This window comes from Chrysemys picta, chromosome 1 (assembly GCF_011386835.1).
Source record: "Chrysemys picta bellii isolate R12L10 chromosome 1, ASM1138683v2, whole genome shotgun sequence".
Taxonomy (NCBI): domain Eukaryota; kingdom Metazoa; phylum Chordata; order Testudines; family Emydidae; genus Chrysemys; species Chrysemys picta.
In genome coordinates, this window is record NC_088791.1 from 245,389,512 (window position 1) to 245,407,083 (window position 17,572).

General features: G+C 42.1%; 1 protein-coding gene across 28 annotated transcripts in view; it reads right to left on the reverse strand.

The window, feature by feature from the left end:
- MCF2L (MCF.2 cell line derived transforming sequence like) overlaps positions 1 to 17,572 on the reverse strand; it is a 278,619-nt gene that overhangs the window by 90,054 nt on the left and 170,993 nt on the right. For all 28 annotated transcript variants that reach the window (XM_042861425.2, XM_065581010.1, XM_042861416.2 and 25 more), the window contains one exon: positions 16,844 to 16,958. In XM_042861425.2, coding sequence (XP_042717359.2) covers positions 16,844 to 16,958 — 115 coding nt within the window. The remainder of the gene's footprint in view (positions 1 to 16,843; positions 16,959 to 17,572) is intronic.

The following is a 17,572-nucleotide window of genomic DNA, read 5'->3' on the forward strand; positions in this document are numbered from 1 at the left end:
TCCATGGATTGTACTAGGTATCACATGGTTAATATTCTTGCAGGCTGCTTTGAAACTTTATTCCTAAATGCCTGTAACTACTTAACATTGCATTTAATTTAGGTTTGACGGGTAATTTTACATTCAATGCCAGGTACTTACATCGTTTAAAAAGTAAGATTTTTGTCTTAGGGATGAGTTTGAACAAGAACCTTAATCATTGTCATCTCCTCCCCCTGCCCTCAGACCTGAACCTTATTCCACACCACATACTGCCTTCCCGTATTGCAATCTAACTGATAAATCCCTTATATCATTCATCAGCAACACACAACAGTGTACAGCCCCTGCCTACACCTCTGACCTGACCACCTCTTTTGCTTGTTCCCCTCGCTCCCTCTGCTCCACCAATAGTATCAGCATCAGTATCCTGCATGTCCATCTTTCACTGTCTCCCTGACATCTTCCATTTTGCTCTGTATTCTTGGAACCCCCTTTATCAACTTGTTTGCCAAACTACTTTCAAATCCCTCCTAAATATTCACGTTATTATCGATTAACTATAAGACAGTAGCATTAGATGCTTTCCCATCATATATGTAGGGATGGTTTCCATTTTCAGAAACTTACCCTGGTGCCATGAAGTGGAGGATATAAAGCTAACATTACAAATAAAAGAACTAACATGACCAGGCATTTCCCTGACCACTCTGCTTGTATTGTGCATATTGATTCTCTTTCCACACTGTCTGGTTCTGTCTTTTGAGACCGCAAGCTTGCAAACATATATACGAGTGAATAGTTTCATTGTTTTCAATAGGACTTCTTACATGCGCAAATGTAATCAAGTGTTTGCACAAACTAATAATAATAGCTATTAAAAAGAGAGTTCCTGCTTAACAGACCTTACATGTTTTAAAAAGATTACACACAAACTGTGGCTGTTTTTTGGTGGACTGAATCCTTTAAAAAGGAAAGGAATTTAAAATGTTTCCATATTGTACATGCAAAATAGATACATTCTTCAGATCATAAATTAACTTCTGTCTTTGTCAGAACTATTCCAAGAACTGCAGTTTTTCTTTTTGAAGAGTAGACACAAACTTGTCTTAAGTACAGATGGTTGAAGCAGGACATACTATCCTTGAGGGGCTACTTTCTGGATAACTAAAATATATAGGTCACCATAGCCAAAAGTGCTTCATGTTGGTTAAGCTTATGTAAACAGGAGCTGCAGAGAGCTGAAGCAACATTACGTTTAGAGCTGTTAATTCACAGACTTCATTTTTGTAATTGAAAGATGTCGAACTTGAAATGTTTACCACATTTTTGTTAGTCATGATCAGTCTGAAATTTAATCAATTTTAAAAAAATTACAAGTTGTTTCAAGTACTACAAATGTCCTTTAGTCCCCTGGCCATTTTTGTGCTTTTACAATTACATTATCTTTTTTAAAAAAATCATCTCTTGTTCTTTGTTTAGTTCATCGGTTCGACGTGACATTTTCATGCTCTCTGTTTTTGTGGATTCTGGAGTGACTCTTAAGTCCAAAGCGTGACGCACATGCTTGTGAGCAGATCGGGCAGAAAAAGTCATTGGTGAGCATCTTGGTAGCTCTATAGCTGTAGTATGACCCCTTTCCCTTGCAGCTAACAATTGATTATTTCTGTCCTCTTCAAAGGCTTGGAAAGCTCTGAGTGTTGTGTGCTGCCATGCTGATCTATTTAACGCAGCCATCTCAAGATCATCCAGTTTTATTGCACCGGAGCATATGCTGTTCTTCATACTGTCCTTGTAGTGCTTTCTGGGGTGGCCTTGATTCCAGTGTCCTTGTGCCAATTCTCCATAGAACATTTTTCTGGGGAGTCAATATTCAGGCATCTTAATGTGTCGTCCAACCCAGCATAGTTGGGCTTTTATCAGCATGGCCTCGATGTTTGTGGCATTTGACTTTTACCAACCTGGAGGTTCTCCAATTTTGTCCTGAGAGCGGAGCCCCATAATGGCACACAGAGACCGCATATGGAAGGCCTCTGGCTGTTTGTATGGTGTCCAGGTCGCACAGCCGTAGAGGAGAGATGTGAGCACAAAAGCATTGTAAAGTTTTATTTTTGTTGAGAGGGTTATGTTGTGGGATTTCAGGACTTTGCTATGTAGCTTTCCCAATGACTGAGAAGCTTTCTGTATCCTGTTTGAGATCTTTGTCAAGAGATCCATCATTGGAGATGTTGCTGCTGAGGTAGATAAAACTGCCAACTTGCTTTACCTGGATTCCACTAATGGCTACGCTTGGTGATATGGCCAGAGTGGTGAAGATGATTGGTGCAATACCACAGTTTTTTGTGAGGCCAAACAATTTTGATGCTTCAGTGGAGCGATCTACCATCCTGTGTGTGTGCTAGGAGGGCACAATCATCCGCAAAGAGTACTTCTCTTAGTAGTAGTTTTGTTATGTTTGTTTTTGCTTTAAGCCTTGTAAGATTGAAGACTGAGCCGTCGTGTCTGTATCTGTAGCATGGTTGAGAACTTGAGTGAAGAAGAGGTTAAACAGTACAGGGGCAAGGATACTGCCGTGTTTGACTCCATTTGAAATGGGAAAGGAGTCAGTGATATCTCCATTAAAAAGTACCTGACCTTGCATCCCCTCGTGAAATAAACAAATGATCTTTACCAGTTTTGTGGGCAACCAAGTTTGCTGAGGATCATCCATAATCCTTCTCCTACTGACTGTATCAAATGCTTTTGTGAGATCAATGAAAACACTGAACAGATTCATGTTTGGTTCAATATATTTTCTTGTATTTGCCTGAAACTGAAAATCATGTCTGCACTGAGTCTCAGTAGATTAGCTTCAGAGACGGATGAAATCAGTCGGTTCAGGAGGACATGAGCAAAGATTTTTCCAGCGACAGATGGGAGAGATATCCCAATAGACAGGAGAGATATGTCCCTTGTAGATATGTAAAAGGCGCACATAAAATAAGGGATTACTGACTAATACATGGAAACAGTGAAATTGATTGTGCACAAACTACTGTCAAAATGCAAAGAGCAAGCCAACTGAAAATATATCTATATCTATATGTTTCTTTTCTCATCTTTCAATTATAATGATCTTAGGTGTTAGTTATAACAATAATAGGTACACAAATTTTCAGATGTAAGGGTGATCCTTTAAGTTGACACACCATGTCCTGGTTCCAGAGCTAGCTGCACTTCTGTCCTAAGATGTCAGGCCTGGTACCTTTATCTATCCTGGGGTGGAATTTAGCAATTCTCCTACTGTTAGACTGGGCCTAGGGCTACTGTACCCTGCGTATCAACCATTCTTAAGCTGCAGATTCAGCTTGAGTTCCAGCACCAACAGTTCTTTTCTTCAGGAGTGCGTGACCAGCAGTATACAGTGATCAGACTGCCTTCTTATCACCAAAGTTTATTTTATCAGTTGTAATAAGCATTAGAGAGAAAGGATTTTAGAAACAGTCTATCCACATCTATCGTACCTAAACTTTTACCATCACCTAATGGTAACTTAGGCAGACCTAACTTCTTCAATCGGCCCAGAGGGTCCTGTCTCAGTCTGGTTCCCACAAACAGCTGCTGCCCCTTTCAAACACTGCTACAGTTTTGTTCTTCAGTGTTCTCAGGCTTTGGCCCTTCTGGTCAAAACAGGAGTCTGAGCCGAGTCCTCAATGCCAATGGTTCTGGCATTGTCCCTTAACAACTCTCAGTATTTGCAAGGGGTGGCTATCTAGAGTCATTCTTTTCCCTTCTGCTTGTTTACCCAGACAAACTCTTATGTCAAATCAATACAATGTTTGGGTCCCACCCTGAGACCTCTTCCACTCGGTTCCCCAAGAACTCAGTTCAACTCATCTCACCACTTAGGTTCCTTTATTTGGCATACAGCAAAGCTACATTGAGTTGATCAGACTCAAGTGTAGGGAGTGGGTATAGGATGTACCAAAAGTTACAAAACAAACTTTCTTTATATACATTTCTTAGTTACATTGCACTTACTATACATTGCATTACTCATTTTGGGATTGGCTTGGTACTTCTGTAGGAACCAATCCCTGTACAGCATGCTCTGCCCACACACTGCCCACGCACGACTTACTCTTTAACTAATCTTTAGGTTCCCAACTTATCTTATCCACTTATCTTGTCCATTGCAAATGGTTCCCTGCGTGTTTCCGCTTATCTTAGCTAGTACAGACATTCTGTCTCCAGCCTGCAGAACTATTTTCCTTCTTAATTCTGTCTCCCAAGAAATGAGGCCTCACCCATGTCCAATTACTCATGCCAAGCCAGGCCTACATGCCACTGCTTTTGTTTTTCTTTTCTATATTAGCATGTGTTTATTTGCATTATATTTCTGTCTTTTTGTGTTCTTTTAAGTTCATTACAGAGCAACACATTTCCAAGACCACAGTAGTTGTAATTATTTGAACTACCATTAATACTAGGCTTAAAGTATGAACTGGGGGTGCAAGCTCACCCTCTATGGTACAGTCTACCAGGGTATAAATCTACAATATAAGATGGCTCTGCCTTTAAAGCATCCTTCTGTAATTTTAACTTGGCTTTTATTTTAATTACATTATTTAAAAAACTGGTACAAAATATAAAGTATTTATTTATTACCACAGGAAATTTAGATTAACAAAACATAGACCAATTAAAATAACACTCCTTGGGTTCATGCCAGGAGTGGTCCTCTTCAGCTACCACACCATACTTAACACCACCATAGGCAGTTTTTTATTTTACCAGTGTCCCAGCATCGCAACTGAACTGTGCAATTTAGAGACTGTTCCCCCCACAGTGAACTCAAGTGCTGGCGACTGCCTGTAAGACGTTACACCTGCACATGTAAGTGTTCCCCAGGTACAAACAGCAGTGCACATCTGGGGCTTTCCAGACTTTGCCTTGTCTTGCATCAGTATTTGAGGGGGAAAAAACAAACTTCTTCTATGCCATATGGGTTGTAGTGCTTTGCAGCACTTTCACAGGTAACACTTTGAACAAGAAGAACAGGAGGACTTGTGGCACCTTAGAGACTAACTCTAAGGTGCCACAAGTCCTCCTGTTCTTCTTTTTGCGGATACAGACTAACACGGCTGCTACTCTGAAACTTTGAACAAGGTGGTTGTGGTGATTGTTGTGGGTTTTGTGGCCCCTCCCCCCAAACTTGATGCTATTTGACCCTTGTTAATTTTCTTACCCTACACCAACTGGTATTACTCTCCTGTACCAAATTATTAACTGTACTGTGGAGATAAGAGAGAGCAAGAAAACATCCCAATAAGTAGGCCAGCAAACAGAATTCATGAATTAGAGAGCAGCTCCAAATCTGTCACACCCCTTAAATGCTACTGTAAAAATAAGTAAGATAGTCTTCAAAAGTATATCCATAAAAACAATGATACTATAATGTTCTTTAGCAATATTTTTCCTGCCCCCAAATGGAGAACACCCTGTACATTAAAGGGCTCTAATTCAGCTGGAAAGTTGTGATTTTCTGGGACTAACCTGTTTAGGATTAAGATTGGCATACCATGAAAAGAAATGTGTGTGGGGGGGAACGAACAAACAAACAAAAAAACCCAACCTCGTTAACCCTGTCAGAGGGATCCGTGAAACTTCTTAGTGTAAGCGGGGGAATGGTCCTGCTATTGGGGGAAACTTTTCTGGCTTATAAATGACTCAGGTGAAATGGGCTAGCAAAAGGATCTGAGTCCTCACTCCCACTTCCTTTACCGAGAGGCCGGCCTGACCTCAAGAGCTCCCCTTCCACTCTCCTGTGTGGCAGAGTCCTCGTAACCCCAACAAGGCTGGGCCCAGGATTCCTGGGGGGTTCAAACCCCAACCTTGTTGTGGTCACTTAGGACAAGGACTAGGGTGCCCCCACTCCAGGGTGCTCTCTCTGCACTGGACGCTGCTGTGACCCACTGATCACTGCATATATTTCAGGTAAATACACTTGAATAAACAGCAACCAATTAAAAAAAAATAAGGAAAAAATGAGAAAGGTTAAAGGAAAATATGTAACCCCACTCTGTGGCACAGGGACATCACAACCAGCCGTTTCTGGAATGTCCATTGCAGGCAATTCCAGCTCACACATAGGACAGGACCCTCCCCCCTCCCCAGCCTCCTGACTCCCTCATTAGCCTGCCCGCTGACCTGGAGCACTGGCTCCCCATTACTTCTGGGGACCGTCAGTCTTAGGATCCTGATTTCCCATCAACCCTTCCCCTTTCTTTTTGGTACTGGGAGCTACCCAACCAAAAAGCTCCCACTGAGTTTTAGTAAGGGGCCAACAGTCCCTTTACATTAGTAATGAGTAGTCCTATTCTGCTTCTCTTCTGCTGGAGCTGCTCAGGTTGTAGCATTTATTATAGTTCCAGAGCTGTGAGGAACTCACTATGCTTGTTTCTCTTATGTTTCTGAATTTTAAGAAATGCCTGCATTTATGGGGTTAGGCTCAGCATGGGGCTGCTTCATTGGTGCACCACACTCCTTACAAAGTCTGATTTACAATACAGAATGTTTACTAAAGGCAAGGAGTTGGCTTGGACATCCAGCTGTCTTTACACAGCAAAGAGTATCAAAACAATAAAGCTGAAGCACAGGATCTTCAAGCCGAACATACAGGATGTTAGGGAATTCTTTGAGATTACTCCTAGGTGTGGCAAAATAAACAATCGTAACAGCAACTGTTCAGGGATCAAGTACTGTTCCTACTGAAATGTACAGCCAGGAATTTTAGGGAGAATTTCTATACCTATCTTTTCTTAAAAAGTCTAGAAACCAAAGAGAATTAAAACCAATTACCATCTTATTTGAATTTTACACGAACAAAAAAGTTTGTTTTTGGAGACACTAATAATTTAGATTGAAAATGTGACAATTTAAAAAAAAGAGTCATAGGCAAGTAATATCAACCAGATTCTAAATCCCTATTTTGCATTCAGATTTTACATTCCTAGTTTTTTAATTAAAAAAAAAAACACAAATCTTGGAATGTGACTTGTGTGGCACCCACATCAAACAAATGAAACAAACAAAACAAAAAACAAAAACTAGAAATATTTACATCTATCCAGTAATCAGTGCTGCCAGTGACTCCAAAAGACAAAGTTATGTTAAATTTTAAAAACAGAGGAGGAAAAATAGCCAATCAACCTGTGTCAAATAGAAAAGGACAAGAATAAGAAGGGGAAAACATTTGTTAAATTCTTGAGTGATTCAAACAAGAGCAATAATGGTGGTTGACAGAGTTCCTGTACCATGTCTGATATTTTTAATAATTAACTTTCATCATTTTACAATGCTCACTTTTCCCTTTGTTTTCAACGGGTGAAAAAAATTTACCTGTGGGCAGTGGGCCTTTACAAGAGCCATGCACTGCTTAAATCCCTCTTAAACCCTGAGGATATAAAAATGGGATTTAATTAATACATAGGTTTTGACTGCACAGAAGTGAATTTCACCCACTCAAACCAAGCTCAAAACAATTCCAAACCTAGTTAAACTGAGACATTCTCTAAGTCAGTGGTTCTCAACCAGGGATGTGTGTACCCTTGAGGGTACAAGGAGGTCTTCTGGGGGTACATCAACTCATCTAGATATTCGCCTAGTTTTATAAAAGACTACATACAAAGTACTAGTGAAGTCAGTTCTAACTAAAATTTCATACATATGACTTGTTTATACTGCTCTATATACTATACACTGAAATGTAAGTACAATGTTAATATTCAAATTGATTTATTTTATAATTATATGGTAAAAAATGAGAAAGTAAGCAATTTTTTCAGTAATAGTGTGGCTGTGACACTTCTGTATTTTTTGTGTCTGATTTTGTAAGAAAGTAGTTTTTAAGTGAGGTGAAACTTGGGGGTACACAAGACAAATCAGACTCCTGAAAGGGGTACAGGAGTCTGGAAAGGTTGAGAGCCATTGCTCTAAGTAATGTTTGCCAAAATGTCATCACATCTGAACCACTGGCACATGGATGGTACAAAACCTTTTCAATTGTATTCAGCTTTATGACTGAATGCAATCATTTGAAACAAATTTCAAAATTGATTATTTTCTCTTTCATAAGAGCATATGGTATTTCCAACAGCTCAGCAGCTGTGCCATGTGAAAGGAATAGTATACAAAGCACAATAGATTTAACTGGAAGCCCTGGACCATTCTAGCCAATGACTCTGGGAAAGGGATTGTGAGTGTAACAGAACAATGTAGGTTCTGCATCTTTACCTTGGGTTGTAAACCGATGGAGAGGAGTGAGTGCAGCCAAAACATAGCAGAAGGAAGCGGACACTGAAGCTGCAAAATTGTTGCATATTGCATCAACTTGAGCTGTTAGGCGGTGTGCTTTTTGGCGTCTTTGACTCACTGTACAGCAATGTACATCTGTGGTGCTAAATAAAATGATAATCAATAATAAAGTAGGGATTCCCTGAAGTTTGGGAGAACTGCAGTAACAGAACCTCAGAACCCATGAGATGCAAAAGATCTAATGCAGGGTTGTTCCCTAATTTCTGGTTTAAAAATGTCAAACAATGGAGGTTCCTGGAACTCAAGAGAGCTTCTTAGAATAAAGAGAGGAGTTCTAGAGTTAAAGCAGTTGGGACCCAAGGACAATGACATTCTCCCAAATTGGAGACCAAAAGGGATGGTCTACAAGAAAGTAAAGAGCAGAACGTACCAAGTTAACATACAAGTTTGTGCAAGTGAGGCAGAAATGAAGAGCAAGTTGTTACTTAACCTTAATTAGCTTTTGAAACTAAGTTTGGTAGCTGGAATTTTTTTTTTTAAAAATAGCTATCATTTCCATGCATGTGTAAATAAATACATCTTAATTTACCTATTAGGTGCTCAGAAACTATGGGGATGAGGTCCACATAAATAGATTCATATCTAGATTTTAACCATTTTTTCTTCGAGTGCTTGCTCATGAGTATTCGACATTAGGTGACTCACAAGCAGTATCCCAGTAGGTGGGCTTAGAGTTCATGGACATGCTGACTGCAACACTGCCCTCCCAAAAAACGGTGGCATTTGGGTAATGGCATAGTGGGATGCAAAGCTATGCACTGATGACCAGGTCGCAGTTCTGCAGAGGTCCTGGATTGGGACCTGCGCAAGGAACGCTGCTGACGAAGCCTGGGCTCTTGTGGAATGGAGAGGTTAAGATGGGAGGAAGCGGGACTGTCGCCTGCTCGCAGCAAGCTCAAATACAGGCAGTTATCTAGGACAAGATCTTTCTGGTTGACATAGGTAGACCTCTCATCCTTTCTGCTATTGCTATAAAGAACTGTGTGGATTTGCGGAAGGGTTTAATCCTCTCAATATAAAAGGCAAAAGCCCGTCTAACGAGTGAAGCCATTGTTCTTCGGAGTTTTTGAGAGGTTTAGGGAAGAAGACCGGTAATAAAATGACCTGGTTATTATGGAATTGTGACACCACCTTTCGCTGGGAGGCCGGATGGAGGCACAGTTGGACCGAATCCTGGAAGAACACTACGTAGGATGTCTCTGAAGTAAGGGCCTTGATCTCAGAGACCCTTCTGAACGAGATGATCACCACCAGGAAGGCGACCTTCCAGGACAGAAGTGTCATGGAGCATGATGCTAACAGCTCTAAGGGGGGGCCTGTAAGCTTCGACAGAACCAAGCTGAAGTCCCATGGAGGGGTTGGCTTGTGGATCTGAGGGTAGAGTCTTTCCAACCCCTCGAGAAACTAAACCATCATCTCATGGGAGAACACTGACCTGCTGTTAACTGGAAGGTTGAAGGCTGAGATGGCTGCCCAATGCACTTTAATGGATGAGAGGACCAGGCACTACTGTTTTAGGTGGAGCAAATAGTCAAAGATAGACTGAAAGGAAGATTAAGATGGAAAGAGAGCACATTCAGAAGCCCAACAAGAGAGAGACGTCCACTTGGCCAGGCAGATAGCCCTGGTGGAAGGCTGGCTACTGCCTAGCAAGATCTGCTGAACCTGTTCCGAGCAGGCCTGTTCTTCAGCGTTCAGCCATGCCGCATCCCTGTAGTTCAGTTCAGGGAGGCAAGGTTTGGGTGAAGTAATCGGCCGTGGTCTTGTGAAATCAGGTCTGAATGAAGAGGGATGAAGAGCGGGAGCCAGAGCGGGATCTGACACCGAGAAATCCAGGAATGCGCCGAACCAACGCTGGTGCGGCCACACTGGTGCTGTCAGAATAACTCTTGCCTTGTCCCATTTGATTTTTAGGAGGATCTTGTGAACCAAGGGAATTGGGGGAAGGCATAAAGTAGGTGGTCTGTCCATGAGAGCAAGATGATGTCAGAAAGGGCGCCAAGGCTGTGTCCGGGCAGAGAACAAAACTAATGGCATTTTCTGTTCTGCCTGGTGGCAAACAGGTCCATCTGTGGAGGCCCTCATCTTTGGAGGATGAATTTGGTGATCTCTGGATGAAGGGACCACTCATGGTAAGAGGAGAAGGATCTGCTGAGGTGATCCGCCAGCACATTCCAGGCCCCCAGGAGATGTAACGCCTCGAGATGAACGGAGTGCTTCGTGCAGAAGTCCCACAGACGGATGGCCTCCTGACACAAGACCGAAGATTGAGCCCCTCCCTACTTATTGATGTAAAACATGGCCACAGTTTTGTCTGTCAGGACTTGCACCACCTCGCCTGAGATCTGGGGGAGGAACACCCTGAGCTCCCTGACCTTTATGTGGAGGGAAAGCTCTTGGGACCAGAGGCCTCAAGTACTGAGATTGTTGAGGTGGGCATTCTACCCTAGGTCCGACATGTCTGAGATTAAGGTTGCCCATGGTTGAAAGGTAACAAAGGGCAGGCCCTCATCACCAATCTTGGGCCTACCAGCCCAGGGAGACGAGGACCAGAGAAGGAAATGTGAGCACTGCGTCCAAGTGGTGTCTGCTCAGGGACTAAACTGACACTAGCCCACATCTGGAGGAGAAGGGATCCAAGAACTGCACCTCATGGTAACCGCAAAGGACATAGTCCTGGCTGCCAAGTTGGCAGTATCCAAAACCACTTGGAGAGAGGTCCTGGCTATGTTCTTACCCTCTTCCAAGAGGGTCACAAATTCCTAAGAACATAAAAACGGCCATACTGGGTCAGCCCAAAGGTCCATCTAGCCCCGTATCCTGTCTTTCAACAGTGGCCAATGCCAGGTGCCCCAGACGGAATGAACAGAACACGTAATCATCAAGTTATCCATCCCCTTGACTCTTGGGGCAGTGAGTCTCTGAATTTAGTCAAGGAGTCCCATAAATTAAAATCCAATGTTCCCAGCAAAGCTTGCTCATTGGAGATATGTAGTTGAAGCCTACCCATCAAATAAACCTTTCTTCTGAAAAGATCTAATCTCTTCGCATCTTTTTGTTTTGGGGTAGTGCTCGACTGGCTCTGCCTGTCCCTTTCATTAGCTGCAGATACCACCAGAGGGGGTGTGAGTACAGGTATGTGAACCCGCTTGCCAGCACATACTACTACTTCTCTGCCCTATTTGAGATGGGGAGTAGAGAAGAAGTTTGCCACAGGGCCTTGACTGGTCCCATCACCGCCTTATTGATGGGCAGAGCCATCTTGGATGGAGCTGCTGCAGCCAGGATATCAACAAGGCTGTGCAATGCCTCTTTGAGCTCCTGAATTTCCAGGCTCAGGTTTGCAGCAACCCACTTCAGAAGGTCCTGATAGGCCCTGAAATTATCCTGTGGAAGCAAGCTACTGGGACCCATGATGGCCTCGTCTAGGGAGGAGGAGGAGGCTTCCAGAGGAGGGGATCCGGTCTCTTCCTCAACTACATTCTGGAGATGGTTCTGGTGGACATTGGTACTGGGGTCGGTACCAGAGTCAGGGTCAGGTCCCAAGCAGCTCAAACCCAAACGTCTACACTGCAATGGAACAGCTCCTTAGTCCAGCCCTGTGAGCGCAAGTCAGCTGGCACAGGCCAGCTGTGGGTAGAGTGACCAGATAGCAAGTGTAAAAAATTGGGACAGGGGGTGGAGGGTAATAGGAGCCTATATAAGAAAAAGCCCCCCAAATTGGGACTGTCCCTATAAAATCAGGACATCTGCTCACCCTAGCTGTGGGTTTTTTAATTGCAGTGTAGACATATCCTAAGAGTACCCAAGGGTGCCTGTACCACTTCAAGATATTGATGCTTGACATTGGACAATGTGAACTGGGGTCCTCTGGCATTCACCCACTTATTAATTATGAACTATCGCTGTCCTGTACTACCTCATCTTCCTCTCAATAGCTCAGCAGCAGCTATGATCACAGCACCCACCCAGTAAAGAGATGGAACAGCAAGAAACAGTCTTCTCTGCTTTCTCCACCAGACCAGGAGAGTAGCCCTGGAGGGAATTATTTTTAAGCCCCATGAATATTTCTAACTGGTATAAGATTAAGGTCAGGTTTACATTACAGTCTTATGTCTGTATAACCATGTCATTCAGGGGTGTGAAAAATCCACACTCCTGAGCTATGTAGTTATACTGACCTAACCCACTTTGTTGACAGCGCTATACTGATGGGAGGAGTTCTCCTGTCAACATAGCTATCGCCTCTCGGGGAGGTGGATTCACTATGCTGATGGCAGAAGCTCTTCCGTCGGTAGAGGAGTGTCTTCACTAAAGCGCTACAGTGACGCAACTGTATCAGTGCATCTGCGCCGCTGTCATGCTGTATGTGAAGACAAGCCTGTAGGGTCATTGCTCTGTACTGATTCCCAGTTTGTTCAAGGTACTTTAACAACATCTCAGTAAGGTAACATTATTAACATTAAGCCTAACTCCTGCAAACACTTAAGCATGTGCATAACTTTACTAAAATGACAGTGCCATTGATTTCAAATGGAACCAACTCCTGTGACTAAAGTTATTAATGTGTATAAGTGTTTGCAGTGTCAGGACCTTAGTTTTTAAATATTTTTGTTAGGCTGCAGCTCCCTAGTAAGTTACATACTGCCATGCATTGTAGCTTAGGTTGCTACTCCTGCATTGTTGCTTAAATTATTGTTGCTGGGGGATTACACCACTGTAAAAACTTTTAAAAAGCAACTTGAGGTGGCTTGATTAAACTTTAGTTTTCTTTATAAGCAAAGCAAAGCAACACAAAAACATGAAACTCCACCCTTTACATAAGATAAAACCCTACTTTATTCAGTATCATCGGTCAAAAATATCAGTAGCTGCTACAGAGACAATGGTTTTAAAGCTCTTCTTTAAACAGACTTAAAAACACAGATACACACCCTGCATCTCATCAAAACAGGAACAGTAAAGGGATTAGCTACCAATCATTCATAGTCTACACCCTGCAGCAGTGGTTCTCAACCTTTCCAGACTGCTGTACCCATTTCAGGAGTCTGATTTGTCTTGCATACTCCCAAGTTTCACCTCACTTAAAAACTACTTGCTTACAAAATCAGACCTAAAAATACAACAGTGTCACAGCCACACTATTACTGACAAATTGCTTACGTTCTCATTTTGTGTGGATGAAATTTTAGTTTGTACTGACTTTGCTAATGCTTTTTATGTAACCTGCTATAAAACTAGGCAAATATCAGGATGAATTGATGTATCTCCTGGAAGACCTCTGTGTACCCCCCAGGGGTAACGTACTGCTGGTTGAAAACCACTGCTCTACAGCACTCATCCTTAATCCGTGAGTTGCACTGCTAGAGCAATAAGAATTAAATGTATATGGTTGATAAAACTGGTCACAAAAGAGCTTTGTATTTAACATTTACAAAGATTACAACACACGTTAGATGATGCTCTCAAGAGGATTTTGTTCACTGTATTACATCGTTGTATCTATAAAATATTAATACACTTTGTAATTCCAACCATATCCACTTGAGGGAGTTGCATTGCATTAAATAAAATACTCAATGTAGTTTGTTTAGTTTTTAAAAATTAAGAGAATATTTCAAACTGCTAAGGGATTGAGGACCTCCCCCCAATCCATTTCCTTTGTTAGCTTGCAATATATATACATATAAACCTATACACATTGCATCATGCAGGTTCACTCATCTGCACCATTCCCTTCCCTTGGAGGCCCAGGTTTGTATCCACTATTTGGGGAGGCAGGACTTGTGGGTTGTGATGGAGAGGACTGTCCTGGACAGCGCCCTGGTAAAGCTCCTTCTAGCTGGGCACTCTCCAAATCCAGTGGGCTTTAAGCCTCCAGAGTCTCAACAGAGTTCAGGCACTGCCCCAAGCTTGGAGTCTCTAGGCACATACTCAGGGTGCAGACCCTCTGTCTAGCACCCCCTTCCCTAAGAGCTGGGACCCATGGTCCAACAGTCTGGCCCCTGGGAGTAGTGCTGCCCTCCCCACCATTAGACTTCCAGTAGCTTAATTACACACTCTTTCAGAACTCCAGTTGTGTGGGCACACTGGCTTTAGACAGGTTTCAGAATAGCAGCTGTGTTAGTCTGGATCCGCAAAAAGAACAGGAATACTTGTGGCACCTTAGAGACGAACAAATTTATTTGAGCATAAGCTTTCGTGGGCTTTAGAGTTTACCTCCATGGGGGTATGTGGTCGGTTTTGCATGTGCATGTGCATGCGCACGCACACACTTTGCATAGGATCCTAACACACCATTGTTCTTTACTTACTAACACAAGATATGCACAGAATAGTAAACCCTACATGCATTTCCCTGCCTCCATTTCCTCACCACTATGGAGCACTCTTTGGGATGGGGACAGGGACATCCAGGATTGATTCTCCTGCAGTACATGGTTTGTCTTTTAACCTAGGAAGTGCCCCTCTCTCTCTCACTCTCTCCAGGTCAGCTTGCTTTGACCTTGGTTGATCTCACAGCTCAATCAAGTCCCTTCCCACTATGAAAGCATGCCCAACTATTCCCCTCTCGTGCCTGTCTCTTCCCCAAAGCTTCCCGTTCCTCCAAAAAGCCTTCTTCCTGGTTTCCCTACGAGTCCTTCTTAACTCCCTGCTTTGTTCCTAAAATCTCCATCCTGTTTAGGAATTTTCCATTCTCCTCATATCACCAGCCCCCTGCAGAGAGACTTGGTCAGACTGATTTCTCAACTCTGGCAACCTACTTATAGCCTACCCATAGTTTGGTATACAGCAGAGTCATCAAGTACAGCTCAGACCACTGCCAGTAACACTGTGGTGTGTAGAACAGACCACCACTGTTATGGTGTCTCTTTACAGAGTAGCAAGCAAGGTATGAAAAAAGGTGAGACTAAAGTTAAACAACAATAATATGCAAAAGAAAAAACAAATGTTTCTTTAAAAAGAGTACAGCGTAAATAAAACAGTTTATATGGAGGCCACCTACCACCAACAGTTATTTCAAATATAGTCTAGTAGCTGCACCTATGCAATTTACTTTGGTCTCCCCTGCTCACATACTGCTATTATTGTGATGCAAAGGGGAAAAAACACTGCTTAAGGGACAGTGCTAGATAATCATGTTTTTATAAGTCAGCCATTTCTAACTCAGAGAGCTATGTATAGTATAATTACATTTCTCCTACATTGTTGTAATAATGCAACAAAACAACACACCTTGGGGTATTGCAGTACGTTGACCAAATATGTGTAGTGCATTCTACCCTATTATTTATTGTTATTTATAATTTGTATTATTGTAGTGCCTAGGGACATTTGTCATAGACCATGACCCCATTGTGTTACGTGCTTTGCAAACACAGAACAAAAAGATGGCCTCTGCCTGAAGAGGTTTATAATCTGAGTATAAGACAAAAGAAGACAGATGGACATAGACAGATGGGGGAGTACAAGTCAACAATAAAAACAAGGTTGGTCAACATGATAGGCAGTAGTCTCTGCATACAAAGAACCTAGCCATTATTAAGATACCTTAGGTTGATCAAGTAAAAAGTCAAATCCTACATCTGACCCTTGCAAAACCAATGGTTGAGAATAGGGGGATGTATTTAGCAACAAAGAAGATTTTAAAATTTAAAAGAAATAAAATAAAATAAAATAAAATGTGTCTCTCATTCTGGAGATCAGAAAAATTGGAATCATCCTGATTCCACAATAAGCTTACAATAAAACATGGTTTCTGTGTACTGGCCCATTGGATTAATAAAATGCACCACACTGCTAGGTAAGAGAACCATGGTAAATTGCTAGGCCAGTTTTCGTGCACCACAACCAGAAGGAGATGAACGTGCTGCAGAGAAAGTGGGCTCAGCTGCTGGGGGAAAAGAGAATACACATATTGATCAGTAGAAGAAGGTGTGAATAACTAAGTAGTATTCTCACGTTCTGTGTGGTGTCCTGCCCACCCAGTGTTTCCTTGGCTGGAAGGCTGCTGTTCCATTGTGGGGTCTCAACAAGGTAACAGGGTGTAAAATAGTGACTGGGGAAACAGGGAATCCTCAAAAGTCCAGAAGGGAGAGACACCAAATAACACCGGCTTTTCCAAGTTTGGTTTTGTTAACAAGAATGAGATGTCGCCCCAAGCATGTGTACATTTTTAAATTAAATAGTGAATGCAGTGAAACAATAGGACCCAGCCAATTCTTTTCACAGAATAGAGGGGCATAGCTCAAAAACTGCATTTGCTTGCAGCAGAGAATTATCTTCTCTGATTGTGCCGGTGAAGTATAAATACTCTCTCTTAATTCTCGTTTCGAGCTATCTTACCAATAAAAACTCTTAATGACTATAATCCATCATAAGAAAAATGGTATTGTTCCTTTTCTCCATTTACTTGGTCACAGAACTTTGCAACCTGTGTGACATAGGTGTTTGAATGTAAACATATTTGATAACCATTGCTGTTTTCTCTGGCACAACAAGCACCTACCTTGGAATGCTAGTTAGATATGTCAGGACATTCTGAAACTCTTTCTCTGGGATCTCGCTGAAAGCTGGGTAGTCTGGGAATGTAATAACAGGGCAACCGTCTTCTCCTCTGCCACCTAAAAAGCACAAGCAAAAGTGTCAATATGTAATTAATCACCTTATGTAGTTAATATTTCCTGGCAAACCAATTATTGTAATAATTTTTAAAAAATAATTTTTATGTAGTCCTCAGAAATGGGGATGGTATCAGAGGGGTAGCCGTGTTAGTCTGAATCTGTAAAAAGCAACAGAGGGTCCTGTGGTACCTTTGAGACTAACAGAAGTATTGGGAGCATAAGCTTTCGTGGGTAAGAACCTCACTTCTTGCATCTGAAGAAGTGAGGTTCTTACCCACGAAAGCTTATGCTCCCAATACTTCTGTTAGTCTTAAAGGTGCCACAGGACCCTCTGTTGTTTTTTTACAGAAATGGGGATGTTCACTCTGAGTAATCTAGTTTTCAAGTACAATTTAGGAAACATGATCCACCATATCCAGTACTTCCAACTTTTTTTTTTTTTTTGTTAAATAAAAGGTAAAGTGTCTTTGTTCCCATTGTGAACTGGTTTTAACACCGGACGGCTCTGCGCCTTGCATACAATTTACTTTACTTGAATGCAAAGATACTCCACATAAAATGAGAAATGGACAAACTATTTAAAATAAAACCTGTCAATTCAAATCCAAACCACC